Source organism: Cherax quadricarinatus, chromosome 14 (assembly GCF_038502225.1).
Source record: "Cherax quadricarinatus isolate ZL_2023a chromosome 14, ASM3850222v1, whole genome shotgun sequence".
NCBI lineage: Eukaryota > Metazoa > Arthropoda > Malacostraca > Decapoda > Parastacidae > Cherax > Cherax quadricarinatus.
The window spans coordinates 46,648,565-46,664,781 of record NC_091305.1 but is presented as its reverse complement, the minus strand read 5'-3'; the positions used below and the strand labels follow the sequence as shown (position 1 = coordinate 46,664,781).

The following is a 16,217-nucleotide window of genomic DNA, read 5'->3' as shown; positions in this document are numbered from 1 at the left end:
GGCCCAGGCGGCTCAGAGTGTGAGTACACATCCCAGACGCAGGACAATTAGCGAGTTAATGGACCATTTGCGAGCCAATGTTTAGATGAAATAATGGGACTATTTCCGAAATGGACGACTTTCAGGCTGGACGATTATTGAGGGACCACTGTATATATATATGTACAGTGGACCCCCGGTTAACGATATTTTTTCATTCCAGAAGTATGTTCAGGTGCCAGTACTAACCGAATTTGTTCCCATAAGGAATATTGTGAAGTAGATTAGTCCATTTCAGACCCCCAAACATACACGTACAAACGCACTTACATAAATACACTTACATAATTGGTCGCATTGGGAGGTGATCGTTATGCGGGGGTCCACTGTATATATATATATATATATATATATATATATATATATATATATATATATATATATATATATATATATATATATATATATATATATATATATATATATATATATATATATATATATATATATATATATATATATATATATATATATATATATATATATATATATGCATGCAAAACAACCACTCTGAAAGAATAGAGAAATTCCAAGTGCTTTCGTGACTACTCACATTATCAAGGAACTATGAAAGTAAAGCATCCAAGGAAGCTATATAAGGGGTCTGGCCAGCACCTCACTATCAGATCCCACAACGGTTAAACACCTGACGTGCGCCGACCCAACTTGGATAGGTCCTTTGCACAACTCACCCCACAAACTATTCTACCCAAGAAAATTTAAAAATTATTTGTCCAGTGTATTATTAAATTCTTCCCAAATTCTATTAATTATAAATGTATCTAATTTATATAAACCAAAGAAAATATTCATATTATTGTCAAAACTGCTTTTTATGAAACAAGTGTATATATATATATATATATATATATATATATATATATATATATATATATATATATATATATATATATATATATATATATATATATACACACACACAGTAGACTGTCATTTAGCATGAGTTTATTTGGCACGATTTGAGTATTCCATGATTGAAGAATTGCGGCACAATTTTATGTAACACGTTGTATAATTAATTTAACACGGTTCAGTTTGTGGGAAGGAAAAAAAATTTTTGCCAACTTGTTGTGGAGCAGCCGGGGAGCCCTCCTATCCCCTACCACTCCCGACACCACCCCACCATCCCAACATTCATGGTTCATACGTGTCCAGTCCAGTCTTTCTCTGCTACAAGGCAGCTATGTTTGTGAATTGTGTTATGATATTTTAATTAGTATATCTTGTATCTGCCAAGCAATCATGACACTCAGTAGCCATACCAGTGTTGCTGAAAGTGGCACGAAGAGGTATAAGCACTTACGTCTTAGAATTAACAAAGATATTAGACAAAAGATAACCTGTAGCCTTAATGAAGTGTTACTTTGTACACAGAAAAAGAGGTAAACATGAGTTTGTGTAACTGACTTACTGAATGGCTGGCTGACTGAATGACTTACTTAGTGACTTATTGAGTGGCTTGACTGATTTACTGAGTAACTTGACTAACTTACTGAGTGACTTGAATAACTTACTGAGTGACTTGACTGACTTACTGAACAACTTGACTGACTTACTGAATGACTTGACTGACTTACCGAATGACTTGACCGACTGACTGAATGACTTGACTGACTTACTGAATGACTTGACTGACTTACCGAATGACTTGACTGACTGACTGAATGACTTGAAGTTAGACACTCCAGTACAACCATTGACTTCAGTACCAGAATCTCTACCATCCACCTCAGCCCAGTAGGGCCACAACATAACTCTCCACTCTCTTCACAATCATCCACAAACACCAGCACCCATAATTTAAGGTAAGAAATACTATTATTTCTGTTACATTTGTAGTCTTAAGCAGTAAAAACAGCATAATACATCACAACAATGAACTAAAACTACATACTCACTTTTATTTTATTAGGATGTGGAGGCCTAAAAAAAAGTCGTTTGGCTTTTGGGAGCTCCCAGGAATGTAACCCTAGTTTTCCATAAGTTCTTCAGTTCATCTAACACGATTTTACATAACACGGAATTTTCAGGAACGTAATTACCGTACTAAATGATGGTCTACTGTATTCATATATTTTCATTCAACGCACTGGCCATATCCCACCAAGGTGGGGTGACCCAAAAAGAAAAACAAAAGTTTCTCCTTTTACATTTAGTAATATATACAGGAGAAGGGGTTACCCCTTTGCTCCTGGCATTTTAGTCAATTTTTTGACACACATGGCTTACAGAGGAAGAATTCTGTTACACTTCCCCATGGAGAGAAGTGGAAATGAACAAGAACAAGAACTAGTAAGAAAAATAGAGGAAAACCCAGAAGGGTCTGTATATGTGTGCTTGTACATGTGTGTGTATTATGACCTTAATGTTAGTAGAAGTAGCAAGACCTACCTGAAATCTTACAGGCTTATGAGAGAGAAGAAAGACACCAGCAATCCTACCATCATGTGAAACAGTTACAGGCTTACGTTTTACGCTCACTTGGCAAGATGGTAGTACCTCCTTGGGCGTTTGCTGTCTACCAACCTACTGCTTAGGATGGGTTGTACATATTATTGCGAAATAATAAAACATTACATGTTTTGTGCTGAAAATCATTTTTTTTTTTTTCAGACTGGTCCAACACTTCTTGGCAATCTTCATTGTTTAGCACTGAATCCATGCATTCAAGAACGACTCTATGATCAAATTAAAAGTCACGTGGACCCAGATGCTCCAATAACTGTGCAAATCATCAACAAATTGCATTACCTTAAAGCATTTGTTAAGGAAGTATTTAGGTAAGTTTCATATAGTTTCTCTTATTCAGCTTGTTATTAGTACAGTGGACCCTCCCTTTTCATTTGGCTCTGTTTTCATGAAAAAATATTGGCTCAGTTTTCATTACTTTCCTCCGTTCTCATTGGTGGTACAGTACCTGTCCGAGTGCCGTGCACACACAAAGCCTCCCACACACATTCTGAGGCAGTGTCGCTTTGTTTCTCGGTGAGTGAACATTATCTTGCAAGGCCATAGGAAACATTTTGTAATAATTCATTGCTTTTGCACTTGTTTATTCTGTGTGACTGCTAAATAAGCCACCATGGGCCCAAAGAAAGCTGCTAGTGCCAGTCCATTGATAAAGAAGGTGAGAAACATGATAGAATTCAAGAAAAATCTCGTGCAAAGTACCAAAGGGGAGGAGGAAGAGAGTTGGGAGAATGTGCCTTCTTCAGTGATTCAGTGATTCTACGATATATACAGTACTAAAGCAGCAGGAGTTGATAAAGGCTATAGCGCCAGCCAGCATTTAAGTGTAGCATTAACAGTGTAGCAAGTAAGTTAATCTATTAAGTGATATAAAAAGGACAACATGAAACTGACTCCTCCAATGTTATTGGAGGTATATAGGGCTACTGACAAACATACGCTGCCCTGCCTATCTTCCACCACTCTAAACCAATGCCAGCATCTCCAAGGTACAGTAAGTGTAAATATTTCTTACATAAATAACTCGCACATAGAAGAGAGGAGCTTACGACAAAGTCACACTAATGAAAAGGAGAGAGTGAGGGGTAAATATAGGCAGGAGGTGGTAGTAGTAATAGTAGTAGTGGAGGTAGAAGGTAGTAGTAGTAGTGGGGAAGGTAGTACGAAGGAGGAGGAGGAGCCAGTCAAATACTAAGAAAGAGGAGCACTGCAAAGGAGCTAGGTGCCCTCTGTGGGCACCTAGCTCCCTAAACCAATGACAGCATCTCCTCCAAGGTACAGTAAGTGTAAATATTTCTTATTTATAAAGTGTAAATATTTCTTATTTATAAATTGTAAATCTTTCTTATTTATAAATTACATGCATTGTTTGTGTGAATAGTGTTGGTGGCTTCTGCTGCCACCTCCACTGCCACTAATATGTACGGCTTCTCTCAGTGACCTTTATAAACCCAACAACACCACCACCACCACCACCACTTACTCCTCACATACATAATGACATATTTTATTCATTCTAGAGTATATATCATGTTTTGCGTTATTAATATTGTTTATGTCATATTAGATGAATTGTGATGGATAAATAAGCCATGGAGTTGATAATAGCATCATATGTAAACATTTTGTCCTGTCTCCAAACAATAAACTCGCCTTCCTCTCTTCTCCCCGCTGTTTTGCATATGCCACTAAGACTCTTCAATAAAGGTAAAAGTGATTTAAATATTCATTTATTCATTTCATTAGTAATTTTATTTAGTTCTCATTATTTTGTGTATGTAAAACTATAGTTAATCTTTAAAAAAATGTATTTTTTTTTTAATATGGGTGTCTGAAATGGATTAATTGGATTTACATTAATTCTTTTGGGGAAATATTATTTTGGTTTTTGGCCATTTTGGTTTTAGGCCAACCTTCTGGAACAGATTACTGCTGATAACCGAGGGTTCACTGTACCTCATTATTGTTAAGGTTACTTATATACATATATTCACACACAGTACACACCTGGAGTTTATCTGGAGGGTATTCCAGGGATCAACACCCCCACAGCCTGGTCCATGACTAGGCCTCCTGGTGGATCAGGGCCTCATCAGCCAGGCTGTTACTGCTGGCCGCACAGCTGATGCCGCACACCGACTTTAACCCTTTCAGGGTCGAGAGGCCCTCTCCTAAACTTGTTCTCGGGGTCAAAAATTTTTTGGAAAACAAAAAATTATTGTTTCTTATGAAAAGATAGAGAATCTTTTCCCAATCATAATGACGCCAAAAGTATGAAATTTGATGGAAAACTTACGGAATTATGCTCTCACGAAGTTAGGGGTCTCGGCGATGTTTACGCATCAGTGATTTCACCCATTTTGAGCCCTATTTTCGGCCAATTCTAATGTACTAGTCGACAAAAAACATAGCTATTTCGCTAGAACTCCATTTTTTTCTATCGAATGAGTACAAGAAACTACCCATTTACCTATTTCAACTATCCAATAAAGTGGTCAGAAATTAGCAATTTTGCCAATTTCACACAAATTTCAAAAGATGCCAATTTCCAAATAGGGTCCAGAATAAACAAGACAGACATTCCTGGCACTAAAATAACATTTTCTCTGTTCATTAGTCATGTCCCCAGGCCCCTCTTACATTTCTTTTGCTTTCCACTTTGAATTTTTATTCTCACAAAATATAGAAGATTTACTGTTATGCAGACTACTGCATTAGTGTATAAATGGTATAAGTAATATCAGCTCACTTGTAAAAGAATATTAGACTCACCAGTTGACTTGTATTGGATGCGCGGCAAGATTTGTTTACTTTCGAACTTTGGCAAAAATCGAACATTTCTGCTACTTTGAGCTCAATTTCAAGGGACTTTTCATTATGAAACCAATCAAAATCATCCCAATTTCTGTAATATGTCTTCCATTCTATAAAATGAGACCAGGAAAACTAGAATACAGCCATAAATACCATGCGAAAATACAGTGCAAAGTCGCTGTTTTAAATAAAAAACACGGTCAAAGTTTTTTTTTCTCAGTATGCACTGTGTGCTGCAGGATTTTTTTTATACTGTACACACTGACCACATAGACCCATTCTTTCATATGTAGGTCTACCAGCTTTCTCTTGGTAGATTTGAAGGCGCTAGAATTTAGGCGTACTAGTACGTCAATAACCCTGGTGCGTAAGCCATACTAGTACGCCGGAAACCCTGAAAGGGTTAATAAATATCTGTCCAGCTCCCTCTTGAAGGCAACCAGGAGCCTATTCGTAATTCTCCTTATGCATGGTGAGAAGCTGTTGAACAGTCTTGGGCCCTGGACACTTATGGTGTTTTCTCTTAGTGTACTAATGGTGCCCCTACTTTTCATTGGGGGTACTTTGCACTGCCTGCCCAGTCTTTTACTTTCATAGGGAGTGATTTCTGTGTGCAGATTTGGGACCATTCCTTCTAGGATTTTCCAAGTGTAGATTATGATACATCTCTCTCGCCTGCATTCCAGTGAGTACAAGTCGAGTGCTTCCAAGCATTCCCAGTAGTTAAAGTGTTTGATAGAACTTATATGTGCAGTAAAGGTTCTCTATACACTCTGTACACACATCTTTATAAGTTTGACTGGACATTACCTCAGCAAAGACTGTTCAGAAAACTAATATCCTTGAGTTGATGCCATTACCTGGATCTCTCACAGCAGCACATATCATGGAGATTATTCAAGAAACAGTGAATGAATTCAACATACCAGCTTCTACCATTCATTTGATAGCACGGATGATAGTGCTAATTTTGTCAAAGGAATTGAATAGACAGGATACATATACACTTCAACTGGTCATTCATGACTATTCTGAAGCAGAGAATAATAAAACAACATACCTGATTAAAGGCACAGATTATGCCACCTTGGTCCTGATCCTGTAGCCTGCAGTAGACTAGAGGCTTTTAGTGAACAACATGGACTATCAGAGCAGAAGCCAATTTAACTCTTTCAGGGTCCAGAGGCCAAATTTCAAAGTGCGCACCAGGGTCCAAGAATTTAAAAAAAAAAAAATTTGTTATTTTTTCTTATGAAATGGTAGAGAATCTTTTTCTGAAGGTAATAAAACAAAACAGTACGAAATTTGATGGAAAAGTGGCGAAATTATGCTCTCGCGAATTTTGATGTGTCAGCGATATTTACGAATCAGCGATTTTGCCGACTTTGACTCCCATTTTAGGCCAATTACATTATTCCAGTCGACCAAATTCTTAGCTATTTCACTATTATTACTTCTATCGATTGAGCACAAGAAATCACCAAGTCAACTGTTTCAACTACAAAATAAAGTGATCGGAAATTGGTAATTTGGCCAATTTAACACATAATGAATTTTTATTCAAACCAAAAAATAGAAGATATACTGTTATGCAATACTGTAATAATTGTATAAATATCATCACCATATTTGTGAATGCATATTAGACCCACCAGCTGGCGTGTATTAGACGTGTGAGGTCGTTTGTTTACTCTTAAACATCGGCAAAAATTTAACATTTCTGCTGCTTTGAGCTCAGTTTCAAGCCATTTCCAGTGCTAAAACCAATCAAAATCATCTCCATTTCTGTAATATGTCTTCCATTCTATCAAATGAGACCAAGAAATCACAAATACAATTATAAAAAACATACAAAAAAACACTGCAAAGTCACTGTTTTAATCGAAAATCATGGTCTCGGTTTTTTCTCTCATTATACACTGTGTGCTGAAGGATTTGTTTTATGTGGTGCACACATACCACATAGATGTATTCTCTCATATCTAGGCCCAAATTTACCACTCACTGCTTATCAGAGTGAGCTGAGCTCATGGCGTAGATCTACGGTTTGGATCCTCAATGTAAAGCCGTAGATCTACGGCACGGACCCTGAAAGGGTTAAAATGTACTTGCTTGTGGGAATAGCACTTACTTAATGTTAGACTGCATCTGAAAGAAAAAAAAAAAACTATTGCATCATTTGATGGAAAGAAGTGAAATCCCATTGTTTAGTATTTTTTGTTGAAATATTTCATAAAATAACTGTATGTCATAGTGAAAGAAATTGTCTCCTCTCAGAAATTCTGCCTCAGGTACAATTTTTTTAAACTTTTCATTAACGAAGCTTTGAGGGGCTCGCTCGGTTTTTGTGAAGACCAACATAATTGAAACTAAAAAATTATGGAAAGCAATGTTTTCTTAGCAAAAAGTAGTGCATAATTCTGGCAACATGTTGATGCAATCAGCTTGTTTCTATCATATTTCTAAGTATGTTTTTTTCCAAAAATTTAATTTTTTTGTTTTTGCTGTCATCAAGAGGACATGTTGGTAATTAGTGTTTTTTTGTTTTTACTCTAAAAATTGCGATTATGATTGTTTCATTCTGAATGCTCAACATGGCAACTTCTGTGAGGACTAAAGTGAAGAGTGCAGAGTGTTGTGACTCAGTAGCCTGAGAGCTGTCAACAGGAAAGGGGTTTGCAACACGCTCAGATTTGGCACGCCGTATCCATAGAGTTTTATAGAAAACAAAAATATGAATAACTCAGTAGTAAGTTATTGACATTTGCTTTCAGTTTTTGTGAAGAGTAATAATAGGAGTGTCATGGTTTTTTCACACATTATTGAGGAATAATGGTTCTATTCAATTTCAGGGTGGATTTGCAATATGTTTTACCATTTTGTTTTTATTAAATTTTATTCTCCCAAAAAGCTCCTTAAAAAAAAAAAAACACAAATTTCAACATTTTTTATAATGCAATCTATTGACATTTCTCACAAAAAACTGAAATTAAGATTATCTAGCTCTTTATCTTTCATCTGATGTTCACTAGAACATTGTATATCTTACCAATTTTGTAGGGCAGGGAGGGTTTTCATGAGATATACAATTCTGCAATATCTTGCAATTTTGCAACATGAGTCAATACAAACACACTGTGTAGGTTGCAAAGAGCTGGTTAAATCACAGTATAAAATTTCATTGAAGTTGGACCAAAACAAAACAAAAATTTTAGAACATAAGAAAGGAGGATCACTGCAGCAGGCCTGTTGGCCCATACTAGGCAAGTCCTTTACAGTCCATCCCACTAACAAACATTTGCCCAACCCAGTTTTCAATGCTACCCAAGAAATAAGCTCTGATAACTCTATCCACTGTGGAAATAAATGGTATAAAATACCGACACAATGGAAATATAAACACATATGCAGTATGATGTGATCCTTTATTGACAACGTTTCACCAACACAATGGGCTTTTTCAAGTCACAAACAGATCTACCTGGGGTGGAAGGTACGCGAATATTTATAGTCAGGTTCAGAATGTTGAATCAGATGCAGCATTCTCCACCTGACCTCAACATTCTGAACCCAACTATAAATACTTGCGTACCTTCCACCCCAGGTAGATTTGTTTGTGACTTGAAAAAGCCCATTGTGTGGGAGAAACGTTGTCAATAAAGGATCACATTATACTGCATATGTGTTTATATTTCCAACTCTATCCACTCATTTGCAAGTCCCACTTAAATCCAACCCCTCTCACTCATATATTTATCCAACCTAAATTTGAAACTACCCAGAGTCCTAGCCTCAATAACCCAACTAGGTAGACTGTTCCACTCGTCAACTACCCTATTTCCAAACCAATACTTTCCTATATCCTTTCTAAATCTAAATTTGTCTAATTTAAATCCATTACTGCGGGTTCTCTCTTGGAGAGATATCCTCAAGACCTTATTAATATCCCCTTTATTAATACCCATCTTCCACTTATGCACTTCAATCAGGTCTCCCCTCATTCTTCGTCTAACAAGTGAATGTAATTTAAGAGTCTTCAATCTTTCTTCATAAGGAAGATTTCTAATGCAATGTATTAATTTAGTCATTCTACGCTGAATGTTTTCTAATGAATTTATGTCCATTCTGTAATATGGAGACCTGAACTGAGCTGCATAATCTAGGTGAGACCTTACTAATGATGTATAAAGCTGCAGTATAACCTCTGGACTTCTGTTGCTTACACTTCTTGATATAAATCCCAATAATCTATTTGCCTTATTACGTATGCTTAGGCATTGCTGTCTTGGTTTAAGGTTGCTGCTTACCATAACCCCCAAGTCCTTTTTGCAATCTGTATGGCTAAGTTCTACATTATTTAACTTATAAGTGCTAGGGTTATGGACACTCCCGGGCTTCAGAACTTTGCATTTATCTACATTGAACTGCATCTGCCACTTTTCTGACCAAGAATAGAGTTTGTCTAAATCCTCCTGAAGTTCCCTAACATCTACGTTTGAATCAGTTATCCTACCTATCTTTGTGTCATCGGCGAATTTGCTCATATCACTAGTAATACCCTCATCAAGGTCATTGATATATATTATAAACAACAACGGGCCTAAAACTGATCCCTGTGGTACGCCACTTGTTACAGATCCCCACTCGGATTTAACCCCATTTAAGCATACTCTCTGCCCTCTATTAGTGAGCCATGACTCGATCCATGACAGCACTTTTCCCCCAATGCCACGAGCTGCCACTTTTTTTAACAGTCTCTGGTGCGGTACTCTATCAAAAGCCTTACTAAAATCTAAATAAACATGTTTAGGCCCCTTGAGTGATACAGGATTCTCAGGCTTGAGTAGCACACTATCAGCTCTTGAAGTATCAGTGTTAACTAGGTTCCAGAGTTACACCACTGACTACAACATGATACTCAGCACATTTCTAGACACCCATTACAAAAATAACTTATTCAGTGTCATTGCAGTGGATGAGTCATTTAAAACCAACCTTAAATAATAATAATAATAAGTTTATTTCTTTGTAAAGATTACAATGTGCAATTACAATTTTGATTTGCTAAGTACAAAGATAGCCATTACCATGCACAGGCATTTCAGGCAAACTAATCCTAATACAAAGTAACTAATTAAAACTGGATAAGATAATAGTACATAGTAATTATACTTAAAACTAAACATGGCATAGTGGTTAGCTGTTTTACAATCTTACTTGGACTTAACCCTTTCAGGGTCCGTCCCGTAGATCTACGGCTTTACGTTCAGGGTCCAAACCGTAGATCTACGCCATGAGCTCAGCTCACTCTGATAAACTGTGAGTGGTACATTTGGGCCTAGATATGAGAGAATACATCTATGTGGTATGTGTGCACCACGTAAAACAGATCCTGCAGCACACTGTGTATAATCAGAAAAAAAAAATGAAATCATGATTTTTCGATTAAAACAGCAACTTTGCAGTGTTTTTTCGTATGTTTTTTATAGTTGTATTTGCGATTTCTTGGTCTCATTTGATAGAATGGAAGACATATTACAGAAATAGCGATGATTTTGATTGGTTTTAGCACTGGAAATGGCTTGAAACTGAGCTCAAAGTAGCAGAAATGTTAAATTTTTGCCGATATTCAAGAGTAAACAAACGACCTCACACGTCTAATACACACCAGCTGGTGGGTCTAATATACATTCACAAATATGGTGATGATATTTATACAATTATTACAGTATTGCATAACAGTAAATCTTCTATTTTTTGGTGTGAATAAAAATTCATTATGTGAATAAAAAATCAAAATGGAATTTATTTGTAAAGCCTCAAAACATAACTAATGAACAGAGGAAATGTTAGTTTAGTGCCAGGAATGCCTACATTGTTCATTCTGGACCCTATTTTGAAATTGGAATATTTTGAACTTTGTGTTAAATTGGCCAAATTAACAATTTCCGATCACTTTATTTTGTAGTTGAAACAGTTGACTTGGCGATTTCTTGTGCTCAATCGATAGAATAGAAGTAATACTAGTGAAATAGCTAAGAATTTGGTTGATAGGAATAATGTAATTGGCCTAAAATGGGAGTCAAAGTCGGCAAAATCGCCGATTCGTAAATATCGCTGACACATCAAAATTCGCGAGAGCATAATTTCGTCAGTTTTCCACCAAATTTCGTACTTTTTGTTTTATTACCTTCACAAAAAGATTCTCTACGATTTCATAAGAAAAAATAACAAATTTTTTTTTTGAAAATTCTTGGACACTGGTGCGTGACTCCAGATTTGGGCCTTGGACCCTGAAAGGGTTAATAAATCTTATGTATACTTAGTACAAAATCTAATTTACAAGGAATGGTGCAGGTGGTAATATTTTATGGAATGGCAGAATTAAAAGCCAGGTGGTCACATGATAAAACTAGTCAGTAGATGTTTGGTTGATTTGGTTAATATTGTGAGATAAGATGATATTTCAGCAGAGTGGTAAATTTATAAGCTGTCTGGGGATCCTTGACCTGTTCCGGTAGTGAGTTCCAGATCTTCAGGCCTTTTATGTGCATAACATTCTTGCATAGTGAGAGACTTACTCGAGGGATGTTGAAAAGTGCCTTATGCCTTGTATTGTGACTGTACATTCTGTTGTAACTATCGAGGAGTAGTTTTAGGGGAGGGTTTACAGTGAAGTCTGTATGTGTAGTAGGCACAATAATAAGAGTGTATGTCTTATATATTTAGCAAGTTGAGTCTTTTGAAAAGTGGTGGGGTGTGCTATCTAGCACAGGAGCTGGTTATCACCCGCACAGCAGCTCTTTGTTGGATTATTAAGGGTCTAAGGTGGTTGGCAGTGGTTGAGCCCCTGGCACAAATACCATAGGTGAGGTAAGGATAGATTAGAGAGTGGTACAGGGTAAGGAGAGTCATCTGTGGTACATAGTAGTGTATCTTGGAAAGGGTTACTACTGATTTGGAAATTTTCTTGGCTATGTGATGGGTATGGGACTGAAATTTAAGATTACAGTCAAGAAGAAGACCTAGAAATTTGCCCTCCATGTGTCTTGATATAGGGGAACCATTTAACAGTATGTTGAGTTGAATATTTGAGGCTCTGTTGCCAAACAGCATGAAGTATATTTTGTCTGAATATTTGAGGCTCTGTTGCCAAACAGCATGAAGTATGTTTTGTCTGTGTTCAGAGTGAGTTTGTTGGTCATCATCCAAGTATATATCTTTAGCAGTTCATTGTTTACAATGTTGCCAAGCACAGCTGGGTCTGAATGGGAGTAAACATATGTAGTGTCATCTGCGAATAGAACTGGTGTAAGAAGGTGGGATGCATTGGGGAGATCATTGATGTAGATGAGAAAGAGGAGTGGGCCTAGGACATTACCTTGGGTACTCCTACAGCTACAGGTTGGATAGCGGAGTTGACTCCATTTGCATGTACATACTGGTGTCTGTCGTTAAGATGGGATTTTAGGTAGTCAAGAGAATGTCCTCTTATGCCGTAATGATTCGGTTTGAGGTGCAAGAGATTGTGATCAACTGTGTCAAACGCTTTTCTTAGGTCGATAAAGAGCCCCAGGGGATATTCATTTTCATTGATGGCTGTGTATATTAGGTCAAGCATTTGTATAATAGCATCATTTGTGCTTGTTACAAAAAATGCGATTCTAAAAGCTTAGAGATCTCCAGTGAATACTAGAAAGGACTGCCCTTCTAGCATCCAGCCTGTTACTGGGTTTTCGTAACAATTAGTCAGTATCCTTGTCCAATTATCCATTAGAATTCTGTATGATTCAATAGTGCTTCAGGATTGCAACTGGTAGGCTACTAACTAGAGAAATTAAAATTTAATAAATTTATTAAGTCTAGAGGTATATTATCAAATTAAATTAAATTAAATTAATCACAGTAATCAAAATAATATCACTTCTCTCGTTTACAGTATTATTGTGCTGAAAGCACATACCACATTTATAATTCTTAAGTACCGTCTGGTACATAAACATTTAATAAGATATTACAAATATGTACAAGTAAGTGTGTATGTGTGTAAATGCTCTAAGTAGTTCACTATGTCTCACGACTCGACTAGACTTAAACAAGTGACTGACAAAGTCATCATATAAACTAACTTCTCGACCAACTGGCAATCAGAACAGTCTGCTTGAACAATAAAAAGAATGCTAAGCCCAATAGTAATATAACAAGCGACTGCGACACAGAATCAGGAACAAGGAGATAATATAACGACACTAAGTAGGGACCATCATCAGATCCTCCACAAAAGTCACAAAACTCCCATATTACTGAATCTAAGTTCACCCTAAGAAAATCCCTGACTGTTATAATACACAGATACCAGTACAAGTTAGATCAGAAGCTACAGCTCAGGACCTGAGTTGTTCAGAGTGTCTTTGAGACACACAACCTCAGTACAACGTCGAAAATCACTAAGTCTATACAGTGTTCTGTGAACAGTCTCCAGAACTAACAATAATGAGACAAGAGACGATCTTCCAACAAGGGCCTATAAGGGAGATTTAGGCTCTTTGTCTGGAATACGTCCAACCACCCAGCGAGTCTAGACCAGACTGAATACTTCAGGCGAGGTGAGGACCCCCCCCCCTCGATCACGTGATAGCTCCGTGGACAGTACTGCCCAGCAACAGAAGCCGGCAGAATAACGAGCAAAGAGCGATAATTACAGTAGTTAGACAATCAAGACTTGAACTGAGCACATAATATGTTACATCCTACCTAACCAAAGGAAGCTAAGTCAAATAACAATATAAAGCAGTACATTTACAATCTAGCTATTATCGCAAATATAAGCAATATAAAATTATATGAAAAGGTAATAATTATATATATATACTTATTAATCATTGCAACCCATTCAGGGGTTGCAACACCCCCCCCCCAACACGACAAACGGTCGCACTAGGATTTACATTAATGTCTTTCACATTACTGATTACTCAGGTTACATTACTAACAATATAATATAAACATTAATCAGAGTCACCCTTGTGCCAAGCACCTCTATAATTTCACAGCATCTGTCACTAGGATATGCCCCTAGTACTAGGGCAGTACACAGTATTGTATCTCTGCATACTCGTGGTTATGTACATCAGTGTAGAGACAGGATAGCGTAGACAAGCATAATAGTCTTGTGCTATAGACAGGAGACAGCATTCCACTCTTAAGTAGTGGTTGTGGAATGCTATGCAGTAAGGACATCTGAGTATGAAACAGCTTAAGGTGTGTAGTGAGGGGGGGGGGTCTGCGGCAGGACAGTGTTCCGCCAAGCAGTAACATCGCCCACACGACACTACCCACTCATCACTCAGCTTATGTCTCCTCCTCATACACATCACTACTGTGAATATATAAATATAATAATTAGACATGAGTATACATAGTTAATATGGGCTGGAGGGATTAAGTTACTGTACTGAATTTGACATAGCAAGTAACAAAAGGTATTTGGGCATAAAATTACGTTAACCCTTTGACTGTTTCAGGGCCCTGTCTGAAACTGTCATTCTATGTCGCCAAATATTCGAAAAAAAAAAAAATTATTTTTTCTTATGAAAATGTTAGGAATATTTTTACTAGTGTTTTAAGCCTAAAAAAAAATTTTTGCCATCAGTACTTACCGAGATATAGAGCCGCAAAGTTTGCAGAAATCGACGTGCGTATGGCAACAGCGGCGACTGCCGCCCGCCCGGTATTCTTTTATTTACTCTAATTCAAAGGTTTCTTGCATTTTTCAATATTTTTTCTTTTCCAGGTAACTTATGTGGCCTGTGAGACCAATGTAAGGTGCATTGTTCAAATATACACTCATTATTTACAACACAATAACAGAACAAACTTTATCACTATTAGTTTGTGTATACACTTTGTTTACACAAACAAACAATACAAAACAATGTTTATTACTATTGTTCCATAATATATATACATATGTACAGTCACTAACCACGTTCCTAGAACTGCTGCAGCTTGTGGAACTCTTTGAAACATGGGTATATGCAGAGGGGCACTTCACACTCCTCACACATAAAACGAGTGTCTCTGCGTGTTTGTGGGCGTTTTGTGGTATGCATACATACATAACACCTCTTCTGAGCATTTTTCTTGGCAGTAGTAGGAGGCAGTTGTATGGGGTAGTGATCACCAGGCCTCAAACGAGATGACGTCTGTGGGCGCTGGTCTATTGCAGGAGTTGCTCCTTTGTACTTTGCAATTATTTGTCTGATTACTGACAGGCAAAATTCACCATATTTTGGTGTTTTGTTGGTCTTCAACTTGTATATGTTATAAGCATTTAGCATAGAGATATCAACAAGATGGAAAAAAAGTTTGATATACCACTTATAACTCTTGCGTACACAGTCTGCAAACCCAATCTGCATGTCACATTTGTCCACTAAGCGCATATTGAGGTTGTAGTCCATGACAGCTGCAGGCTTTAGAATGGGTTCATTGGTCTCTCTGTTGTCCCTGCCACTGGGTACCATTTCGTTTGTGTGAACTGATGTCAACAATGTGACATCACGTTTGTCATGCCACCGAAATGCCATGATGTCATTGGCAGCAAAGGCTTGCACCTCACCTCTGCGAGTGCCAGCGTCGAACCTTGGCATATGTTTGCGATTACCACGCACTGTGCCACACACGTCTGTCAAGTTCACTCGCAAGAAATCACTGAGTAAGGGGCTTGTGTACCAGTTATCAGTAAATAACATATGCCCCTTACCAAGATATGGTTCCATCATTGTTCGAACCACATCACCAGAGATACCCAATAACTTCATGGTATCTCTCAAAGTATTACTGCCAGTGTACACAATAATATCTAAAACAAG

At 37.2% G+C, this 16,217-nt stretch overlaps 1 protein-coding gene across 1 annotated transcript in view; it reads left to right on the top strand.

The window, feature by feature from the left end:
- Positions 1–2,673: 2,673 nt before the first annotated feature.
- Positions 2,674–16,217, top strand: part of LOC128694731 (probable cytochrome P450 CYP44) — a gene marked incomplete at its 5' end in the record, with an annotated part of 79,898 nt that continues 66,354 nt past the window's right edge. The window contains 1 exon segment of the mRNA XM_070084986.1: positions 2,674–2,840. Coding sequence (XP_069941087.1) covers positions 2,674–2,840 — 167 coding nt within the window.